At 40.7% G+C, this 14,480-nt stretch overlaps 2 protein-coding genes across 6 annotated transcripts in view; one reads left to right on the plus strand and one right to left on the minus strand.

Annotated features, from left to right (window-relative positions):
- Window positions 1-521: 521 nt before the first annotated feature.
- Window positions 522-7,822, minus strand: LOC105027326 (dynein light chain Tctex-type 3). Its single transcript, XM_010899402.5, has 5 exons — window positions 7,653-7,822; window positions 6,658-6,699; window positions 6,412-6,535; window positions 2,413-2,490; window positions 522-1,882 (listed from the first exon to the last, which is right to left on the minus strand). Exons 1-5 carry the CDS (start codon window positions 7,674-7,676, stop codon window positions 1,806-1,808), a joined length of 345 nt encoding a protein of 114 aa, XP_010897704.1. The 5' UTR covers window positions 7,677-7,822; the 3' UTR covers window positions 522-1,805.
- Window positions 7,823-8,991: 1,169 nt separating this feature from the next.
- sytl5 (synaptotagmin-like 5) overlaps window positions 8,992-14,480 on the plus strand; it is a 48,536-nt gene continuing 43,047 nt past the window's right edge. For 2 of the 5 annotated variants that reach the window (XM_034286725.1, XM_034286726.1), the window contains exon 1: window positions 8,993-9,167. The gene's annotated coding sequence lies outside the window, so the exon portion shown is untranslated. Of the gene's footprint in view, window positions 9,173-14,480 lie in introns of all 5 variants that reach the window. The other 3 variants (XM_034286729.1, XM_034286727.1, XM_034286728.1) reach the window with 3 other exon arrangements.

The raw sequence follows: 14,480 nt of genomic DNA on the forward strand, positions 1-14,480 counted from the left end.
TGGCCTCCATTTGAAACCAAGCAGACAATAATTTGCACACAGAGGAACCAGGGAATTGGATCATAATGCAGAATCATTTGCACATGAAGGAACCATGGAATTGGATCATAATACAGAATCATTTGCACATGGAGGAACCATGGAATTGGATCATAATACAGAATCATTTGCACATGGAGGAACCATGGAATTGGATCATAATACAGAATCATTTGCACATGGAGGAACCATGGAATTGGATCATAATATAGAATCATTTACACACGGAGGAACCAGTAAATCGGATCATAATGCAGAATCCATCTGCTAATAGGCTGTGATTTATTGGATATAAAACAGCAATGTATCAATGTGAGCAAACATTGATTAGCTATTTATGATGCAAGGTGATTTGTAGATCCGTCAGTCAGCATTCTCATCCTCTCAAGCGCTGCCATGGCCTACATGTTATGACTATGATTGGATAATGACAACCTGTTAATGCAATGTAAACTCGGCTAATAAACACTGGGAGACAGGGCTTTAGTTAAATAATACCTTTAATGACAAACCTCAGTCAAAGGTCACATACAGAATCATGACTAGTGGAAACAAAAAGCCTAATATCAGTTTAATATCACAAGGCTGAGAAAACATGATACAACATGCAGGATAAATATCACTTAAACAGTCTAGGAATGTCAAAGAATGAATTGAAATTGACTATATTTAAATATTGTCTAAAACATATTCTTAAATAAAATATACAGTTCACCTTAACTTACAATGGAAACTCCAACCTGTAAGTCTCTCTGTTAGTCTGAGGCAACATTTAAACAAGCAGACAAATTCAGATTTTCAATAATAGTTTTTTGACAAATGACTTAATTTCACATCAACCTTTTTCAGGGTGGACATGATTGGTCAATACCAATCAGTAAACAAATGCTAGGAATGTATCTACCCATCTAAACGCACCAGGAGATGTTAAATAGCAGTATGAAGGTAACACTATTAATGACCTTGTTATTGCTACGGTTCTTACTAAAATGTAGTTTATTAAATTATTACACATGTAAAGCCTAGTTTATGATGTTCTGTAATTGAAATCTTTACTAGTATACCTTTACTATTGTAGCTCTTTCCATCTGTGCGTCTTTGCTGAGTCCTAGAGAATGATCAAGGTATCATGTCCCATTATGGCCATATACAGGCACAAGGGCAGCGACAAGGAGGAAACCTCATTTTCTAGTTGTACACTTCTACTAAAATTAGGAACTGGAACACCAACTGAAACGGTGTGTTCTGCCATTCTACTGTGTTTGAAAAGGGGAAAGTCAAAATGGCCAATTTACTGCTACATACAGTTTTGGAAGAGTTGCTCAAAAGATAGTTAATTGGCTAATGCATTTCAATAACATGAATGTTCATTGGCTAATGCATTCCAATAACCCGAAAGGAATCATTTGATCCTTCTTTAAGCGTTCGAAAGTCCCACACAGTTTACTACTTCAAAATGAATAGTTTACAATGGAGCTGCCCAGGTAAAACTGCATTTTGCCAATAGAGGCCACTATTGTTAAGAGTATATCTCTGTTAAGGATATCCTGTATATTTATACTTTCACACAGACAACACTGTGCACATATAGAAACATCACTGATTTCCCATCCTATTGTTTCAATTGCAGGTGGTCAAAGTTTGTGATCTGGGGAATGTTTTTGTACAACAGACATTTCTGTTGATGAGTAATCAGCACATGACCTTCAAGGCTTGATGGTCCTGATGCCCTGATGTGTTTGGGCTGTGCAAGAGAGGGTTCCCGATTAGCAGGTCACAGCCACTGCAAAAACACTCACCACACAGTACATGGTACGATTCTCCCACCGGACTGTGCAGCTTCCTGTGGGAGGACACCACAAGGACCAATCAGGTAAACCTATTACATCTCAACCAATTAAAGAGAACACAAAATGTACAAAATGTGTAATTTTTCCAAACAAAATGTTATAGTATAGAAATGATTTTGTCAAACTGAATTTTGGGGGAAGGACCTTCATTTGTCCAATTGAAACTCTGTTTTGCAAGCTAAACATTTGTTTGTCAGAATAAGCACCTTGAAGTAATTAAGACATTAAATACATTCCTAAAACATTCATTCTTGAACGGAGTACAAAACACCAAGTACAGGAAGGACAAGATTTCCTGTCCATCGTGAAATCAGAGAATTATTTAAGTTCACTGAAGCATTCTAGCAGGGTTGTACTAGCAGGGTTGTATGGTAAGCTAAATACTGATACACTGTTCATTAGCAGACTAGCTGTGTTATGCAGTTTGCTTTGTACACTATGCATATGACACAATCAAACTTGAAACACACTAAAACCAGGTTAAAGCCTAGTGCTGTTTAAAGGTTTCTCCTCATTCTCTCACCGTCTGTAGCTGTATCCCAGTAGCAGGAGTTTGCTGTGTGCAGACCAGCACCACTTTTCTGCATAATGGCACAGTTCACTGGAACAAAAGACAATGCTGATGTGACGTTATTTTTGTTGTTGTTGCTGTTACTATGTCAGGCACAGGGCCGTGTTCCCAGCCTCAAGGGGCTAGTACGCAGAAAGCAAGCACACAGATCATCTTCAAATCTGTTAAGGAGCCTTCCTCTTCTATAGTTGTGTGACCAATTTGAACCTGAATTTTGCAAAACTCAAATAATAATAATATATATATAATATATAATATATAGGGACAAATGACTGCACTATATATATATATATACACACACACACAGTACAGGCCAAAAGTTTGGACACACCTTCTCATTCAATGCGTTTCCTTTATTTCCATGACTTATTTACATTGTAGATTCTCACTGAAGGCATCAAAACTATGTGGAATTATGTACTTAACAAAAAAGTGTGAAATAACTGAAAACATCTTATATTCTAGTTTCTTCAAAGTAGCCACCCTTTGCTCTGATTACTGCTTTGCACACTCTTGGCATTCTCTTGATGAGCTTCAAGAGGTAGTCACCTGAAATGGTTTTCCAATAGTCTTGAAGGAGTTCCCAGAGATGCTTAGCACTTGTTGGCCCTTTTGCCTTCACTCTGCGGTCCAGCTCACCCCAAACCATCTCGATTGGGTTCCGGTCCAGTGACTGTGGAGACCAGGTCATCTGGCGCAGCACTCCATCACTCTCCTTCTTGGTCAAATAGCCCTTACACAGCCTGGAGGTGTTTGGGGTCACTGTCTTGTTGAAAAATAAATGATGGTCCAACTAAATGCAAACCGGATGGGATGGCATGTCGCTGCAGGATGCTGTGGTAGCCATGCTGGTTCAGTATGCCTTCAATTTTGAATAAATCCCCAACAGTGTCACCAGCAAAGCCCCCCCACCATCACACCTCCTCCTCCATGCTTCACAGTGGGAACCAGGCATGTAGAATCCATCCGTTCACCTTTTCTGGGTCGCACAAAGACACAGCGGTTGGAACCAAAGATCTCAAATTTGGACTCATCAGACCAAAGTACAGATTTCTACTGGTCTAATGTCCATTCCTTGTGTTTCTTGGCCCAAACAAATCTCTTCTGCTTGTTGCCTCTCCTTAGCAGTGGTTTCCAGGCAGCTACTTGACCATGAAGGCCTGATTCGCGCAGTCTCCTCTTAACAGTTGTTCTAGAGATGTGTCTGCTGCTAGAACTCTGTGTGGCATTCAGCTGGTCTTTAATCTGAGCTGCTGTTAACCAGCGATTTCTGGGGCTGGTGACTCGGATGAACTTATCCTCAGCAGCAGAGGGGACTCTTGGTCTTCCTTTCCTGGGGCGGTCCTCATGTGAGCCAGTTTCGTTGTAGCGCTTGATGGTTTTTGCGACTGCACTTGGGGACACATTCAAAGTTTTCGCAATTTTCCGGACTGACTGACCTTCATTTGTTAAAGTGATGATAGCCACTCGTTTCTCTTTACTTAGCTGATTGGTTCTTGCCATAATATGAATTCTAACAGTTGTCCAATAGGGCTGTCAGCTGTGTATCAACCTGACTTCTGCACAACACAACTGATGGTCCCAACCCCATTAATATGGAAAAAATTCTACTAATTAACCCTGACAAGGCACCCCTGTGAAGTGAAAACCCTTTCAGGTGACTACCTCGTGAAAATCATTGAGAGAACACCAAGGGTTTGCAGCGCTATCAAAAAAGCAAAGGGTGGCTACTTTGAGGAATCTAAAATATAAGAAATGTTTTCAGTTATTTCACACTTTTTTGTTAAGTACATAATTCCATATGTGTTCATTCATAGTTTTGATGCCTTCAGTGAGAATCTACAATGTAAATAGTCATGAAAATAAAGAAAACGCATTGAATGAGAAGGTGTGTCCAAACTTTTGGCCTGTACTGTACTGTACGTATATACACTCACCTAAAGGATTATTAGGAACACCATACTAATACTGTGTTTGACCCCCTTTCGCCTTCAGAACTGCCTTAATTCTACGTGGCATTGATTCAACAAGGTGCTGAAAGCATTCTTTAGAAATGTTGGCCCATATTGATAGGATAGCATCTTGCAGTTGATGGAGATTTGTGGGATGCACATCCAGGGCACGAAGCTCCCGTTCCACCACATCCCAAAGATGCTCTATTGGGTTGAGATCTGGTGACTGTGGGGGCCATTTCAGTACAGCAAACTCATTGTCATGTTCAAGAAACCAATTTGAAATGATTCGAGCTTTGTGACATGGTGCATTATCCTGCTGGAAGTAGCCATCAGAGGATGGGTATATGGTGGTCTTAAAGGGATGGACATGGTCAGAAACAATGCTCAGGTAGGCCGTGACATTTAAACGATGCCCAATTGGCACTAAGGGGCCTAAAGTGTGCCAAGAAAACATCCCCCACACCATTACACCACCACCACCAGCTTGCACAGTGGTAACAAGGCATGATGGATCCATGTTCTCATTCTGTTTACGCCAAATTCTGACTCTACCATCTGAATGTCTCAACAGAAATCGAGACTCATCAGACTAGGCAACATTCTTCCAGTCTTCAACTGTCATCAACAAGGCATTTTTGCCCACAGTACTGCCGCATACTGGATGTTTTTCCCTTTTCACACCATTCTTTGTAAACCCTATTCTGTGTGTGACTGAGCAGATTGTGAAATACTCAGACCGGCCTGTCTGGCACCAACAACCATGCCACGCTCAAAATTGCTTTATTTCACCTTTCTTTCCCATTCTGACATTCAGTTTGGAGTTCAGGAGATTGTCTTGACCAGGACCACACCCCTAAATGCATTGAAGAAACTGCCATGTGATTGGTTGATTAGATAATTGCATTAATGAGAAATTGAACAGGTGTTCCTAATAATCCTTTAGGTGAGTGTATATATATATATATATATATATAAACTGGATGGTTTGAATGCTGATGTAAGTGGTATACAACACTGCATACAATGCTAATTGACCTTTCACAAAACACCTACCCCAAATGGTTCTTGTCCAATCCTACCTTAACAACTGTTCACTATTTAAAGAAGGTCTGTCAACCGTTTTTAAGGATAAAAATGGTGAAATGGTGTGCATTCGCTACAGCACCTCCTGCAAATCCGACAGAATGTACCCGAATTTACAGTGACTTCTCTTGGGTTGTGAAACGCTTTACATAATTCATTGGATAACAACGTTATCTAACGCTGACGTTACAGTTATTTGTGGTAAAGTGACCATCAATATGACTAACTTGCTACTACTACTAATGTAAGCTAGATGACTAGCTACCTCTAATAGTACCTTATTATGTCGGGACACTCATAGGCTTAACTTTAACAGGTGACTTTCTTCTGAAGTTAGATTGGATGGTGTTGACTGATAAGAGTTCAATAATAGCTATTCAAACAAAACTTCCCCCACAGCGGTCACATTTTAGGATGAGTTTGTGGGGTTTCTCATTATTTGATTGAGATCTGTATGTTTTTGCTAAATTATTGTGGTGTCCCCTTCCTTGTTCATCTGAATATAGTGAACATATCTGTCCACTGCAGTCCCTTTTGCCTTGATCTGGAGGATATCGGGAAGGTATTATTCGAAAAAGAATCCCTTACATGGACCAGTAATATGCTACTTTCTCTTTCCATGCTTGGCCGTTTACAGAAGTTGCCTCTTACAAACAAGCGCAGCTTGACGGGCGTAGCAACAGTAACTAAGGTGGGCGGGGATCAGCGAAAGGTCAATTGCATTGGTAAATGGTTTATAAGATCAGTAAGGCATCTTAACAGTTTGTGAACTATTGCTAATATACTACGGCTACGCATGGAGTGTAATAACAGCTCTTTGCCATGGTATATTTGCCAAATACCACACCCACTCAAGCCTTAATGCTTATATATAAACAGCTCAAATGTGTTAGAACAGTGTAATAAATCCCACCTATGAACTTGAATGGTTTTCCCTGTTTGACCAGCTGGGTGAGGGAGTGCTCCACAATGCTGGCAGTCCATTGATTCACTTTATTTTGGTTGTAATCAATTCCTCCAATGATACCTTCAATGCACTGCAACACAGACCATCAGGAAGGGAGACAAGACAGTTAAGCAGGTATGATAATCAGTTTAACCAGCCAAAACTAATAAATGTGTTGACAAACTTGAGAAATGTTTTTAACTTCCTGATTACCTCTTTAACGGTGACACTGGCTTCATCTGTGTTGAAGGACACCTTTGATTCAAAATATACATATACAGAGAAACAAGAGAGGATTACTTAGTTGTGTGACAGTTGTGACATACTGAAGGACACAAGCTTTTGTGTTGCATTGTTTGGCCTTCATTCACATGCGTGTAGTGGAATCAAACAAAACAAACTGAAACAGACATACAATTTCCTGGCTGGTCCCTCAACAAACTAGCCTAACTCACAGAGAGACATCCAACTGTGTCAGATCTGAGGGCAATCAACATTGAAGCTGTCAAGGCTGTATATCAAATGCTTTCAGAAAGAAGGGGCTGCTGTAACAATAAATGATAACTAACCGTTAATATGATCTTCAGAATAACTGGCATGTTAAGTCGGACATAACCTATTAGGGCATTGAGGTGGAGTGAGTGATTTTAATGTTGCATGTATACCTCACCTGGTAACTTCAACAGCATGTACTGGGAAATGTTAAAGACAGATGTTATGGAATACTAGACTGACAATCAAAAATGCGACCTTGCTAATTGAATAGCCACATACACTTCTAGCATTATATCTGTCAACAGACGTTTTGTTACAATACACAGTAACAGCCAAACAATCACGTCGACTGTGTTAATAGTATTTTTTTTTTTTTTTACATTCGCAACTGACCCCGGGTTTTGACCGATTCTGACGCGATCCTCCATACATGCCCAGTACAATTAATTTGACCACACCCAGTTACAGTATTGAGGTGCTCGTCTAATTTCGCACGAAGTATGAAATTGCTATGTCAAGAAGGTCTCAAATGTTTTGTCTTGTACATTTCACTACACAAAGAGTCTTATAGTAGCTCGAGGAGATTTAAAGGTAACCTTCTCTAGCTAACGTGTTGGCTAACTAACGTTAAACGAAGAGCATGATGTTAGCCAGCTAGCTAATTCTGCCCAAGGATATTATTAAATCGACGATAATATATATGTACACTCTACCTCTTCGGAATTGTATTCCTCCATTGCTTTAAATAAAAATGTATCCTATTTTGATGGCGGTTCACTGAATGGTGTAATTCCTGTTTAGATTACAATGCTATGGCGATTGCTCTCGCCGGACATTTAAATGATAGTGATGGGTCGTTCCCAAACGAACGGCTCAATTTGAACGGCTCTTTTTGTTGAACGTTGGGAGCCGAATCTCTCTGGTGAACGTAGCTGTTCATTTGACTCCTTGATTTCCTATATTTCTTCGCTCAGTCAACGATAACTTGAAGATAAATTACAACAGTATGAACTATACATTGCATATCTGCACTGCAGAAACAATAAATAATGAGATGAGCACATATTTCTGTTCAAAGCAATTTTTTTCCAGTGAAGTATTTCAGTAATAAAAATAGCCGGCGATATAATAATTAGGACTGATAAAATAAAACCTAATTGAAAGAGCATTTCACGCACTAAAATAATTATAGTCTACTAAGTCTTCACGTTGGTGATGATTTGCACTTTTCAATTTTTCTGGAGTTATTATTTTAACATTTTAAACATAAAGCCATTCGGGAGCAAAATGAACCAAAAGAGCCGCCTCGCCGAAAACACTCGGAATGCCCGTCTGTGTGATCAAAGACAGCGACGTGGGGAGGCAAGACACACGACTATTTCAAGACACACGACTATTTCAAGACACACGACTATTTAAATCAGAAGCAGTATAATGTACTGCCATCTGGGGGTGAGAGGTATTAGTGAAAGTAAGTGGAAGATATCCACTGATCACAAACTAATGTTTTTTTTTAACACAGTTTTATCATCTGCGACAGCCCTGTAATTCTGTATAGTACATATCCAGAAACCCACAAATAATTTGAATATTTGATGAACTATGATAGGCTATATTATGAGTAAAATGCCGCAATGTGCAATGACAGCTACGCAATGTGGGATCTGCTTTGACAATAAAAGGTTGACAGTCATTAACGGTTATGATCACCAATGTTATATGATATATGTTTATCTTAAACTCTTCAATGCCACAGCCATCATGTAAATGTTAAAATGGTGGCAATGGTATTTTGTAAATGTTCTCTAGAAAGTGTGCGTCTACTTTTAACATCTTTTTTTTTAAACTTTTTTATTCGTTTGTTCGTTGTTTGTTTTTGTTAACATATTTTTGTCATGCCAATGAAACCCCTTTGAATTGAAAGCGAGAAAACGGATAATGACATCTGAATAGCCATTGGAGCTTGAATTACTAAGTCAATAGAAAATAAACTGGCTATATTCAATATCATGGCACATTGCCACTGGTGAAATAATTTGGTTTCGTTGACAGACTGCGAAGAAGCCCCATCGCTACCACGCCCCCAACTACACACGCGAGCACCGGGCTGCTGTGTGGAGCCGGCCGTAGACAACACAGCTGGGATCAAATGCCATAGATGCGTACAGGCTCGCCCATTGCCAGCTACTCTCACGACAAAACCTAACCACCACTTGCTGGCGTCTCAGGTAAGGTGTGTTTTCTTTTACAATCTGTAGAGTAACGGTTTAATTTTCTTATTGTCATATCTGCGTGAAACATGCACTGCGGTGAATGTCCCGTGATAATTCTGAAAAGGGGGGGATTCCCGAGTAGAATGTAACAGCGACAAAGACAAGGAAGCATTCCCAACGCGACAACCATTATCATAATCGTTCAAACTCAGGATATTGGCTGTTTTAACTAATTTCGCTATATACATTTATTTATTAATGTTGCTGCATCACTACATTTAATTGTTTTTATGATGGACCAAGAATTCAATAAAGTCATTATAAAAATAAACGTTTCAGTTCACGTGAGGTCTCAACTAACCTACATCCGCATGTAAAGTTAGTGGCGTTTGTTTGGACAGGTGCAATGCAGCAAAAGGCGCCTTTCCAATCTTACTAGAAACCGATTCGACGATGGTTCATTGATCTAACCATTTTGGCTGTCTAGACAGAGGTGTATGTTGACAATTGGCTAATTAATACAAAAAAGAGAAACAATAAACAAGCTGATGGATTTGATCAGAAATGTTATCGACTGTAAAAATTATGTACTTTTATTTTAGGCTTGTACTTTATACATTAGTACTGTACTGAACCTATCAAAATGTGTTTTAAGTAATATTCACTTAGCACGTATTAAACTATAGGGTAGGCTTACATTGTTTCTAATTTACAGGACCCAAGGTACTAGTGTTGGTTGAATTAAATAGTCTAATACATAGTGTTTGCACCTATTTCATTTATTTCAAAAATGTGTGTTTGAACGCAGTTTGTCAAGCAAAAGTCGGGTTCTCCTCACACAGGACGCAAAGGAATGGAACAGAAGTCAAATTAGATTACCAATGAACCAGCAAAAAGACTACAAAGGCCTAATTAACCGTTTCCTTCTGCTTTTACTATCCTCTGTCCATATTAAACTAAGTTCCAAAGTGACATTGGTTAGAATAATCTGGTTTTAGAATTGCTCTCAATATATTTTCCAAATCATTGTCAATAGAACTCCTCTACAAGATCAGCACGTTATACTGTAGTCCTATAGTAAATACCGTCCCTGGATTTCCCCAGACCAGCCATGGGTCATCTGCAGGAAGTTTATAAGGGTCATTTAATGACCTTCTGACCCTGAAAAGCACTTAGGGGGAGGACATGTAAGAGAGAAAATAGAGGAGGGAAGCGGGGGAGCGAAATGGCTGCTCCCAAGGAGTGGAGCACTAATCACACAGGAAGGTGTGTGTTTGGCTGTGTGGGTGTGTGCAGGTACACTGTACATACATGTGTTATGTCAATACATCTTCAGAGACAACCTTATAAACCTTCTGTAATGGGGCTTCCTGGCTTCTGAGTGAGTGAGCCTGGGTTGGGCCAGATCTGGGCCAGTCTAATGCTTGTCTGGTACTTGGAGTTCAGTAGTGGACTCATGCTCTGACAAAGACATAGAAGGGTTGTGGTAAGTATTTGTAATATCTTTATGGGAATAATATTCTTATTAAATGAAATCCTATTGAATTCTATCAGAGCCATGTGCAGTACTGAATTGTACAGTCTAGTTCCTCTACTCTGTTCTTGGAACAAGGTTTCATGAGTAGGCCATGTTGTAGAGACCAGGCAGTTTGGGTGTAGTATGTTCTGGCCAATGTTGTGTTGGATCTGGCTGTGTTGCACTGCTATACAGCCAGCTGGTGGTGAGATTGCAGCAAAAAGCCTATGATGTGCTGTGATGCTGTTGTGTCGTGCTGGGGTTCCCTACCTCCCACTCGCTGACTTAGATGCTGCTCCTCATCTAAAGCATGTTTGCTGACGCCACCGCCTTTCGGTGTGCAGCATGAGCTCAAAAGACTGTGGCATCCCCATTCAGTCACAGCTACAGCCAGCAATGCAATCAGAGAGATCCCTGCTTCTAATGGAGAAACTATAGAAATAAAAACTGCCTTGAACATGCTGCCGGCATCAGAGGGAGGAATATCATTCTCTGCACAGTGCAGATATCTGGTGTCAGAACTACATAATAAATTACCAATCGTGTTGCAACTCCGTGCTGCGCTCTCTATTCATTCTCCCCTGTGTGATCCTCCATCCCTACCAACACACATCCCCCTCCCCTGTGTGATCCTCCATCCCTACCAACACACATCCCCCTCCCCTGTGTGATCCTCCATCCCTACCAACACACATCCCCCTCCCCTGTGTGATCCTCCATCCCTACCAACACATCCCCCTCCCCTGTGTGATCCTCCATCCCTACCAATGCACATCCCCCTCCCCTTTGTGATCCTTCATCCCTACCAACGCACATCCCCCTCCCCTTTGTGATATTTCATCCCTACCAACGCACATCGCCCTCCCCTGTGTGATCCTCCATCCCTACCAACGCACATCGCTCTCCCCTGTGTGATCCTCCATCCCTACCAACGCACATCCCCCTCCCCTGTGTGATCCTCCATCCCTACCAACGCACATCGCTCTCCCCTGTGTGATCCTTCATCCATACCAACGCACATCGCCCTCCCCTGTGTGATCCTCCATCCCTACCAATGCACATCCCCCTCCCCTTTGTGATCCTTCATCCCTACCAACGCACATCGCCCTCCCCTCTGTGATCCTTCATCCATACCAACGCACATCGCCCTCCCCTGTGTGATCCTCCATCCCTACCAACACATCCTCCTCCCCTGTGTGATCCTCCATCCCTACCAACGCACATCCCCCTCCCCTGTGTGATCCTCCATCCCTACCAACGCACATCGCCCTCCCCTGTGTTACCCTTCAGCCCTACACACCCTTACATCTGCCCCTGAGAGGGAGGCAGAGGGGGGAGAAGTGGCTTCTGACTGGTATTTTCCTACTTAATGCAGCTGGATAAATCCTAGAGTTCTTATAATGACATACCTACACACACACATATACAGAGACACACACATAAATACATACATACAGAGACATATACATACATACTTGCATACATCTATCTAGTGTTGAATGTGGTGTTATTTGGCTCTTCCCCACATCATTAGACTGGTGTGTTCATGATAACTTCAATACTAAAAGCTGCCAGAGGCGCCCAGGACCAGAGTGGAGGACAGGTCCGCTCCAGTGTAGGGTGTGGGTTGCTCATTACAGCAAGGAATTGATAATGTCTAGGATCGCTTGTGGATTCAATCTGCAGGGACACAACATTCTCATGCCTCTAGGAAGGAAGCTGCAATCGAAAAATGCCTTTTGGCTTTGATTAAAATTAGACCACATTATTTCACTGGATGTTTTTCTCTAAAATTAAGTGAGTCTGATTGACAGTGCAGAGTGACTGTTGATAATGTCACACACAATCACACCTCCATGGAATTCCCTGGTTCGAAATTAGCCCTGCTCATTCAGATAGCCGTGTCTTTGGGAAGAGGAAGTACATTAAAAAAGCAGCAATGAAACAAAATGGTCTCTATTAAATATTCAGTCTGGTGCTTTCTGTTGAAGGAGCAGCAGGAGAAGGAGGAGGAAGAGGAGGAGGCTGTTTACATCTCCTGCCTGTTACAGTTTTCAGCAAGGCAGTGCTTCTGAATCTGGGTTAATAGCAAGGACTCTCCTTATCCAGAAGTGCATCACTGTTCTGTTGGAAGCACTCCACACATAGCAACACTATAAAGCCTTCGTCAAGCACTGCACTAAGAAACAAAGGGGTCTTACAGAGGAGGAGTCATGTATTTAACTTAAAACTCTGGAAAAAATTAAGAAACCACGGAACCTTATCTTTCCTTTCCAAAAAAGCCGTAAAGGAAGTTTTTGAGTGAGGAACAGAAGGGTTAAAATTAAGAGACTACTGGAAATTGAACCCTTCAGTTCCTCCCTCAAAACTTTCCTTTTCAACTTTTTTGGAAAGGAAAGAAAAAGGTGCAGTGGTCTCTTAATTTTTTCCAGAGCTGTATATACTGTTATTTAATCCTTGTTTAAACACAGTTTTATCAGAGGGACATATCTGTCTGTGATACTATCTAATCTAGTTCATAACCAGCATTCAGAGTTTGGTTTTGTGCTTCTGAAGAAGCTATGTTCTTTCAAATTGTGTTTCCAAACATGTTTGATGTTACAGGCCGAATATCCACTAAACCTGGGGCGTCTAAGGGAATAACACCTGTGTTTAAAGCATTGTATTTTGTCTTCTGCTATCTGTGATCCTTTTGTTTTGTCTGTTCTCTGTGTTTTTATTTCTGTTTTTAATCATTGTACCTAACCTGTATGTGTAAACATATATACACAGGGCCCAGCTGTAAAAGAGACTTTGGTCTCTGTCTGTGTTCCTTTTTAAAATGAAGTTATAGTAGTAATAATAATACTAATAATACAGTTGTGCTCATAAGTTTGCATACCCTGGCAGAAATTCTGACATTTTGGCATTGATTTAGAAAATATGACTGATCATGCATAAAAAATGCCTTTTATTTAAAGCCATATGAAGCCATTTATTACCACATAGTAGTTTTGCTGCTTTTTAAATCAGAATGATAACCGAAATCACCCAAATGGCCCTGATCAAAAGTTTACATACCCTTGAATGTTTGGCCTTGTTACAGACACAAAAGGTGACACACACAGGTGAAAATGGCAATTAAAGGTGAATTTCCCACACCTGTGGGATTTTAAATTGCAATTAGTGTCTGTGTATAAATAGTCAATGAGTTTGTTAGCTCTCACGTGGATGCTCTGAGGAGGCTAGATACTGAGCCATGTGGAGCAGAAAAGAACTGTCAAAAGACCTGCGTAACAATGTAACAGAACTTTATAAAGATGGAAAAGGGTATAAAAAGATATCCAAAGCTTTGGAAAAGCCAGTCAGTACTTTTCAATCACTTATTAAGAAATAGAAAATTCAGGGATCTCTTGATACCTAGCCAAGGTTAGGTAGATCAAGAAAGATTTCAGCCAAAACTTCCAGAAGAATTGTTCGAGATACAAAGAAACCCCCCAGGTAACCTCAGGAGAAATACAGGCTGCTCTGGAAACAGGTGTGGTTGTTTCAAGGAGCACACTATGACAATACTTGAACAAAAATGAGCTGCATGGTCGAGTTGCCAGAAAAATGCCTTTATTTCACCAATGCCACAAAAAAATCCCAATTACAATATGCCCGACAACACCTTGACACACCTCACAGCTTCTGGCACATTGTAATTTGGAGTGATGAGACCAAAATAGAGCTTTATGGTTACAACCATAAGCACTATGTTTGGAGAGGGGTCAACAAGGCCTATAGTGAACAGAATACCATCCCCACTGTGAAGCATGGTGGTGGCTCACTGA

The sequence above is a fragment of the Esox lucius genome, chromosome 16 (assembly GCF_011004845.1).
Source record: "Esox lucius isolate fEsoLuc1 chromosome 16, fEsoLuc1.pri, whole genome shotgun sequence".
In the NCBI taxonomy this organism is placed as follows: domain Eukaryota; kingdom Metazoa; phylum Chordata; class Actinopteri; order Esociformes; family Esocidae; genus Esox; species Esox lucius.

Coding starts and splice junctions, on each gene's coding strand:
- LOC105027326 (XM_010899402.5), bottom strand. CDS start 7,676: ATGGAGGAATACAATTCCGAAGAG. Junction 6,700..7,652: donor AGGAATACAATTCCGAAGAG/GTAGAGTGTACA, acceptor TTTGAATCAAAG/GTGTCCTTCAACACAGATGA. Junction 2,491..6,411: donor AAAACCATTCAAGTTCATAG/GTGGGATTTATT, acceptor CTTTTGTTCCAG/TGAACTGTGCCATTATGCAG.